Source organism: Plectropomus leopardus, chromosome 21, assembly GCF_008729295.1.
Source record: "Plectropomus leopardus isolate mb chromosome 21, YSFRI_Pleo_2.0, whole genome shotgun sequence".
Classification (NCBI taxonomy): Eukaryota; Metazoa; Chordata; class Actinopteri; order Perciformes; family Serranidae; genus Plectropomus; species Plectropomus leopardus.
The window spans coordinates 6839219-6848814 of NC_056483.1; the positions used below are offsets into that span (position 1 = coordinate 6839219).

Genomic DNA, 9596 nt, shown 5'->3' on the forward strand with positions numbered 1-9596 from the left:
AAAAAAAGAAAGAGAAAATGCCAAAAAATGATAATATTTCTATAATAGGGATTTTAAATGAACAGTAATGATAGTTTTAAATATAGTTCAGCAGAAATGTTTCCCTAGCTTAAAAAAAGATCAATAATCCAAATCTACTCATGTCTGCAATTTGTGGAACATCTCTTTTCAAGTTGTTCATCGTTCTCTCTCGCCATGTTTCCAAAAATTTCAAATGTATGTGAAAGGCCTCTGAGTGCAGCACAAGAAAAACAGTCTTCCAGGTTTCAAAGAGTTAATTTAAAAAACGTAAATAGCAGATGAATTTATAATAATAGTCAGTTGCAGACCTATTACATAAAAAATAAGAAGAATAAAGTAGTATTAATTATATAATTTATTCATTTCCATTACTTTTAAGACAAATGCATGCTTTGCAAAGGTCCGACTCATTTCCTAGATATGAGCACAAATAATTGCCAGTTTCTTTTTTTACAAAATATATCTAACAACATTAAATTAGAGGTGATAGAAATGTTTTTCTTTTCATTCTTTTATTTGGGAAACAAGGGTTGTGAGAACAGAAATGCAGTGAAATATTGCAAATCAATGTTTATTTTCACACACTCTTCATCCATTTTTATAAAAAATAAAATTGCAAAATTATTTTAAATTAAATACATCAAAAGCACTTCACTGCCGTGTAAGAAATGTACAATAAAACCGGTTTAAATTCATAGTTCATGTGCTTTTCCAAGTATTGTCGGATGTGATCGTGAGTCACTACATGTCCTTCAGCTCCTGTATGTGACTGACGAGCTCCTGCGGCAGTCCGAGCTCCGACACCAGATCCACGCAGCGCTGCACGAGCTCGTTCAGGCTTTCACTTGAGCCTGAGGAGCCGTCAGTGGATCCAGAAGAGAACTTTTGTTGCTGGTGAGGAACGTCCAGGTCCATTTTGTCTCCGTTCCTGCAGCAGTCCGTGTCTTTACATCCCTCTCCTCCACAGCAGCCGGAGTCCGCCGGCTGCACCTGCAGATCCTCCATGCTCTCTGAGACGGAGCTCACACTGGGAGGAGGACTCTCCAAAGCCTTTTCTGATGCCCTCCCGGATCGCGTCCTCATGCTGTGAAACTCGCTGCAGGAGGTCGGTCACAGAGGCTGGGAGGGGGACTCCCGGACGCTGGATCTGGCACCAGCACAGTATAGCGCTGTGACGTGAGACACAAAGAGGCGACAGTGTGAGAAACAATGGCTCAGAGAAGTGACTGGGACGGGAATCAGCTGGACAGAAAAGAGTCTCCAATAAAGAGCAGGACAATAGAGGCTCATGATGTTTCTGTGCAGAAAGAGACTGAAAGAGTTTTTTTTAAAAGAGCGTTTTTTCAAAGAGTGAATAAAGAATTGAAAGGCAGGAGGAAAAAAAAGAAAAGATCTGCATAATACTCTTTTCCAATATTAGAAAAAATAACACAATAAGCTTTTGATATTAACTGACTGGAAAACTACCGCAGCAAAAGCAGCAGGATTTTTAATATTTTTAACATGATACAATTATTCAACAAGCAACGCATAAACTCATCATTTTCAGTTTTCATCTTGTCCAATTTGAAGGGTTTTAAGGATTAAAAAACACAAAAACAGCAGCCATGAAGCACATGTTTAATACAGTTTCATGTTTCTGGCCCAGGTGGTAAATGCAGGACTCAATTAAACATTTTTCGATTCAGCTGACAATATCAATATTGTCATGTGAGATATTGTTTGGGATTTAGCTCACTGAAATATTGTGACATTGCCTAAAGAAATGACCTTCCAGCACAGTTTCAGCTGAATGTGGCTGAGTTTCAAACCTCAATAATTATGGCACCAACTGAAAAAGAAAAAATATAAAAAAACATTCACTTGAGAAAAAAAAACATATTTGCCCTGTTTTTCCTTAGTTAATGACTTTATTAGCTCAGAATTATGACAAGTTTGGTTTTTAATCTTCTCTGGTTTTTCTAAATTAACAAAAATGATTTTTTCAAATTCAAAATAACAGGAGCAGATTTCTTATTCTAATAAATTCGGAAATATTTTTTTATAAGTGAATGTATTCTGATTCTGTAGATAAGAGCGCAGAGGATTAAAACTGTCCATTAACAACAGCTGACATATAAAGCAAGCTTAAATCCATATTTTTTACTATTTTATTAAATTGGCAATTAATTCTGATTTATATGCTAATTTTGAGGTCATTAAATCTGACAACATTTAACTTGAAAGATATTTAACTTCCTCGATTAAATCAAAAGAGGCACTCTGGTTTGTATTCCTCAAAATAGGGCTCTGCAGCAGAAAAAAAATAAACATTTTGGTGCTGACTTAAAAACCCAGGCATCGTATTGGTATTGAAAATTTTCAAACGATATTTGCATTTCTGCTCAACACTGAAATTAACAGTCAATATTTGCACATGCTTGATGCCTAACGCAAATGCAACAGCATAAACAAAATATTGTCTGCATTACTTGAGTTTTCACTGAAAATTAAGATTTACTGTCACTACTGCTTGGCATACATAAATCAGAATAATTAACAAAAAATTATAATATAAATATCCAGGTTCCTGCAGCTTAAGACCAGTGTGATTTAAGACTTTTTTGTACTGCCACTGGAATAAAATTTAAACAAAAATTAAATATATATCTATATATATATATATATATATATATATATATATTACTTTTATGAAAATATCGTTTATAAATTTATATTTTCATAAAAGTATTTATTTGGTTTTCTTTGAAAAGAGATTGTTAATTTGTCATTTAACTGGCTGTGTTTTATTATATCACGTTAAATATATATATGAGTGTTGCTGGTTCCTCTGGGTGACATTAATGTGAGAAGCATTTTATAAAATTATTTAGCAAACGTTACTAAATTTTTTATTTTATTTTAAAATGCATGTCAGAAAACATACTATTCATGATATATTTCTTCCCATTCTTTAACAGTTTTAAGCGTTTTGAAAGACTGATTTAAGACATTTTGATAACCATCACGGCCTTAGGTTTAAACTGATTGTATAAAAGGCTTATAAAACTTTTAAGGCTACACAGGTTTATCCGCTGTCCTAAAATAACTTTAACATGAAGATATAAAACACACAGAATAAATAATAAATAAACGTACCTTACGATTCCTTTGAGTCGCCCCACAGCTGCAGTCTGAGCTGCTCCTTCCCTGAAGCCCAGGTTGAACCCGACCTGAAGAGAGACCTCCTCCCCGGCATCCGCTCCGTCCACAAACCCATCCTGTCAGTCAGGAGGAAAAAGACTCGCATTAACCCTTCAAAACCAGGGAATAATGGTTTGACTTCTTTCAAAAACATGGGGAAGAAGAAATTAGTAAAAAAGTTAAAAAGAATTCCCTGAAAATGAAAAAAAAACAACTAAATATGAAAATGACCTAAAAAAAAAAATGCTTAATTTTTTAAAAACAATTTCTTTATTTTACGATATTCATTTTTTGTAATGTATTTATAAATAAAAAAATGAATATAATTTACAAATATTGTTCTCCGGACCTTTTTTTCCTTATCTCCTTGGATAATTAGACTATTTTTTAAAGTATTTTTTGTCACATTTTTTTTTTGCAAAAAAAAATGTGTTTTGCCAAGTTGGTCATTGCATATATATAATATATATATATATAAATATATAGTATTTTTTGTGTTTGTATGTCATATTATGTGTATATATATATATTATATATACACATACATATATACATACATATATATACATATATATATTATATTATATATATATATATATATATATATATATATATGTATATAAAATCAATTAGCTCGGGCTCTAAAGGGTCAAATAGCTAAAATAGGGTGAAAAAAACTGATCAAAATATATATATTACTGTGAAAAGAACATACACTCCACTTTATGCAGATTAATAATGGCGATCATAAGTTAAACATAAAATAATATACATCTATTGCTTCATCATACTTGATAAATACAGCATGGACACAAATTACCAATGTAGCCTATACTTTTTTCACAAGATAATAAATAAGTTAAATAGTCCATAGCCAGTTATGCACAGCTATATAAATCACTGAAAAACAGCTAAAAAAAAGTAAATATTCAACCATCAGCAGTGATGTATATACCTATACACATCTGTTACGCAACATTAGTAATAGTACCACAAACACGAGCTGACAGAGTGAGAGTAACAACCGCAATACACACACAAAGTGAAGTATTTAGGTGAAAACAGAGCGAATAAAGCAGATTAAAACGCGGCGGCGTGCTCACGCTGCGGCGGCTTTACCCGGAGTCTCTTCCTCATGTTGGAGGTCCACTCTCGGCTCTGTAAACTCAGCTCGTCTCCGTCCTCGTCAAACACATCGACGCTATTCGAAACAGCCTTAACCCAAGACATGTTGACCCTAAAACAAATCTTATTTCTAAAAACACGCTAATATTTCAGTCGCATCTGAGCGGCTCTGAGGGACGGCAGCAACTTTGTTGCCTCGGCAGCAATTTCTAGCTGAAGTGCGTCATCATCCGGCGCCTGACTGGAAATCCACCTCAAAACGGAATTTGTTGGATTACAGAATTTATCTTTGACGAAACAAAATTTATTTTTTTTTTATTTACATTGTTATTTTAACTTTTTATCAAGTTTGATGTTTTTGTTTTTTTTCTTTTATTCAAATTATTAATTTTTCTATTATGTCTATTTTTTTCCCCAAATTATTTCTCTTTCAGTAGATTCTCTAATGCCCATTATAATGTCACTGGGTGCCTCCAGGTGTAATGATGAGGGGGAGTTTTTTTTTAAAGTAAAAATAAATATATAATAATAAATATAAAAAAATAAATAATAATAATAATAATAATAATAATAATAATAAATAATAATAATAATAATAATAATAATAATAATAATTAATAATAATTATTATTATTATTATTATTATTATTATTATTATTATCATTGTTGTTGTTGTTGTTGTTGTTTGAAATTTATGTTTTATTTATATGTTTTATGGCTCTTGCAGTAAAATCTCTGGAATAGGCCTACTTTATATTCCAGTTCCAAAATTTTTTTTATTTATTATCGATTAAAGAATATTAGGACAAAAACGGCACAAACATGACCAAAAGTGCTCTATCTAAAACGAAATCGCTTAATCTATATACTTAAAAGTGTACATTTATTATATAAATGGTGTTATTTCTTTTTTTAGTGTGATTTGTTTTTGTCTTTGATTTCTCATGAAGCCTTTTTTAGTGAAGCAAGACATAACTTTAATTTGTTTTAGTTTGACATAAGCAAAATTATTTCATTAAAACATGAAATGTATTTTCAGCTATATCTGACATAACCAATTCAGTTGATCTCATTTTTTTAGTACACCCATTGCTATAAATGGGAGGGATTTCTTTCATTGTTTTTGTTTAAAAACTAAGTAAAAACACACATTAAAATCATTTTATTTTATTTTAATTTATTTATTTTGCATTTTAAAGTCTTGCCTATTTTTTTCGTTTAAAGCTTGCAAAAAATGTTTCGTTTTGTGTGTATTTCTCCTCTCTACCTCTGTGGTGTTTAGGGCCAAACACTGAAGCCGCCGTGCACGCTGCCATCTAGCGACGTTACCCATCCGATAATAACATATAATAATATATAATAATGTAATATTATGCATCTATTGATCCTGCAGGGGGCGCTACTTGCTCGCTGTAAAAGTGAATGAGGGCTACACAAACAGCCAAAAGGTTTCATAAACATCAAACATCCTCAGGCATCAACTGTGTGATGGGGGGACACTTTAACCCCTAAATATGCACCACTCATCATCATCATCATCATCATCATCATCATCATCATCATCATCATCATCATCATTGTCAAACTGTTCTCTGCATGTAATCACCTTCCTGATTTGCTCTCCAGAGTTTATATTGATCATCAGCGTTACTGTTTCATATTGTTTGTTGTTTTTTTTTAAAATAAGAAACAATGCACAAATAATCCATGCAATAAAACACACAACCCACACACAATTTCTTTTATTGTAGTTATAGATAAAAGTTCATTTGTTTATTTATTTAAATTATTTTCTGTGCCAAAAACTCTAAAGTATTTATGCAAGGTAAAGTTAAAATAAGGTTTAGATTACAGGGGAAAAAAATATCATTGTTGTTTACTTAAAACAATGAACTGTACATATATTTATAATAATAAATAATAATAAAAATAATAATAATAATAATAATAATAATAATAATATGATGATGATGATGATGATGATAATGATTATGATGATGATGATGATGATGATGATGATGATCATGATTATTATTATTATTAATAATAATCTGTTTATTTTATGGCTTTCAGATAATTTGAAAGATTAAATCTGGACCAAGGCAACTCTCCTAAAAAAGGTTTGAAATTAACTATATAAAATAAATTATTAAATAAATAAATAAATAAATAAATAAAAGCATTGTCTTAAAGCTCATCATAAATAGTTATCATTAGAAGTGGACAATTTGCACCCAAAACAATGGAAAATAAAGTGTCACATGTGTGGCATGTCTCTGTATTATAACAACTACATATGTGTGTGTTTTTAGATTAATTCAGTTTGATAAATTGTTGTCAATGGAAGTAATTTACGTAGCATTAAGACAGATCAAATCAAATCACAAATTAATTTCAGGCTGTTGTTCTTCATGACTTCACAATGTAATTAAATGTTTTCTGTGGAATAAAACATTACAATAAGGAGACACATTTGCATTCACATTATGAGGTCTCATCTGTGTTTTTAGACATGAAATCAAATAAAAATTAGCTCCACATGAGGAAAAAGATGCATTTAAATTAATATTTTGTACACAATTTCACATTACTGACAAACAAATGCATATTCTGTGTTTAGGTCAGAAATGTGTTTTCAGGGTGTCAGAAATCATGTCTGCTGTTATTGTATTTTTTTCTTTTTCCATGAAACACTTAGTGCAGCCTGAACGCTCCGGCTGTTCAAATCACTGTCCGGTGCAGCTTCCTGTTTAAGTTTTCAAACAAGAAAATGTCATCCGTCATGACAAACACATTATTCACTCATCAATAATGCACCTCGCCTCCCCTTTTTCTCCCTCACTTTTTCTTTATGCTTTATGGAAGACACAGGAGAGAGTGGACACGTGTCTCTCAGCTTTGGTGGAAGACATTTGCAGCCGCCGGACAACAATGGCCTTGAGAATACTCGGAGGCCACGGCGGAGTTGTCTCCTGCTCTGGAAATGGAGGCCTACTCATTCACGGCAGCCACACCTTCAGTCCCCCCTCGCTCAAAGAGTCGAAACAACAAACCGGGGCAATCACCTGACACATTTCCATCCAATTTCCACTGCAGAATGTGTTCATTTTCAGGCTAATGGCATGTCATTTTGCTGGAGCCTTTGGTCAAGAATTAATCCTGGAATCAAAACAGATTTTCCGGGGAGCAATCTTCCATCAAGTATTGATTTTTTTACACTCACGGAGCCTGTACTCCCTAATTTAACCTGACAGCCAGCAGCACAATGGACTGGGAGCACCTTGGCATCTCACAGAGGGAGCTCTCCTCCTCCTCCTCCTCCTCCTCTCCTCCATGAAGTGAAAGAGAGATTGAGACAGAGAGAAAAAAAAGGGACTCCCTGATGTATAAAACAAAGAGCGTTGCTTACAGAAAACACAGAGATAAAGCTTCCGTCTCTCTGTTTTACCTCTAATTATGTTTTCTAGTATAGTGCAACTTGGGCAGGTGAGGCTGAGAGGGAAAGGGGAGAGTGTTCTGGGGCCATCAGCTATCATTATGTGCCTGTTGACATCTCCCTGTCTTTGAGTGATTCTCATCTGTGATTTCCCCTGGCCATTTTCTGCAGATGCACGGAGAGGGGTTTCATCACGGCCCCCATAAAAAGGGCCCAAAGTGTCCGCGCAGACCCCCACTAATAAGAAAGCAAAGATGTGTCCGACCATGTCACTCCTCTCCCATCCATATCTGCTCTCTCGATGCCTTCAGATATGCAATCATTCTCTTTCCTGCCCCCCCTCCTCTCGCTCTCTCTTTCCTCTGTAAGTATACTACACCGTACGTATAGAGGTCAGCGGGATGAGAGGATGATGGAGGGCAGGCCCGGTTATTTTCCTCGAGCTCTTAAAGCTGCGATGACCCATGAGCAGGAGAGTTGCACTTTGCCAAAGGGTTTTCCATGTGCTGCTTACAAACTACCTGACAGGAGGGGAAACAATTTCACTTTTCATCTGCTGCTTTTAACTCATAATCGTCCATTTCAGGCAGAATGGAGGTGTGATGTTTCTGTTTGTGGCGCATTATTATACATTGCCAGGGGCGTAACCATGGAGAGATTTAGAGAGGGTTGACCCCCCACCCGAGGATCTACAACCTCCATCACCAGCCCTCTGCATCATTTTGTATCTTTTTCTGTTGATTTTTGCAAGTTTACTACAAGTGGTGACCTCAGGGCTGAAAAATAAAGTCAATCCAAGTGCCAAAATTTGCAGTTCTTCTAATGGCCACTAGAGGCTGGCTCCAAAAAAATTCCCACAGACCCCCATGTTAACCCTTTGATGTCTTATGCAACTTATGAAGAAAAGACCCAAAAATTGGCAAAAACACTGTAAAAGTGGCAGAAAATTACCTAAAAAATAGAAGAAATTAAAGTTTTTTTTTTAAAGAAGAAAAAAAAACGACACCAAAATAAAATAAAATAATACATATTTATGATAATTACAAATACGTATTTTTGGACATTCTTCCCTTGCATCTTTTAAAATTATTTCCAAAATCTACTAATTTCTCACAATTTGCTGAGCAACTCTTGTAAAGTTGCTTGATGCCCTTTTTTCATTCTTTCTTTTAAATTGAAATCAAACCAATTAACTCAGTTTGCCATGCAGTGATAAAGCAGCAAAGTGCAAACAAGCTAAAAGTTTAGGGTATTTTAACTTTACGCAGTAAAGTACAGCCATGTTTATTAAAAAAAAAAGTTAGTTTTGAGAATAAAGTCATAATATTACGAATAAAGTTGCCATATTATGAGAAACACAAGAAAAAAGAAAAAAGAAAAAAGTTGTAATTTTACAAGAAAAAAAGTTGTAATTTTACAAGAATGAGGTCACATTTTTTTGAGAATAAAGTTGTATTTTTTTGAGAAAGAGGATATTGGAAATAAACATACTGTGACTGTGTGTGGCGTGACACATTGACTCATTGTAATATTACAACTTTATTCTGATAAAATGCAGACATTTTTTTCTTCTAAAAATACATCTTTTTTTCTTGTAAAATTATGACTTTTATTATTCTTGTAATGTTACAAGCTTATTCTCATGAAGTTATGTTTTTTTTCCTCATAAAAACTACGACTTTATTCTCATAATATTAGGACTTTTTTCCTATAATATTACAACTTTATTCTTGGAAAAAGTTGTCCTCAATGTGACTCTAAAACACTGTCATAGAAAAGACATGACCAAAGTTCAAAAATATGAATGTTTATTTATATGACGCAGGTAATC

At 33.4% G+C, this 9596-nt stretch overlaps 1 protein-coding gene across 1 annotated transcript; it reads right to left on the reverse strand.

The window, feature by feature from the left end:
- Positions 1-514: 514 nt before the first annotated feature.
- otulina (OTU deubiquitinase with linear linkage specificity a) lies at positions 515-4539 on the reverse strand. The gene is given in 4 exon segments (XM_042510720.1): positions 515-1074; positions 1076-1190; positions 3160-3281; positions 4324-4539. Coding segments are annotated over 4 exon segments (660 nt in total). The 5' UTR covers positions 4435-4539; the 3' UTR covers positions 515-762.
- Positions 4540-9596: the final 5057 nt, after the last annotated feature.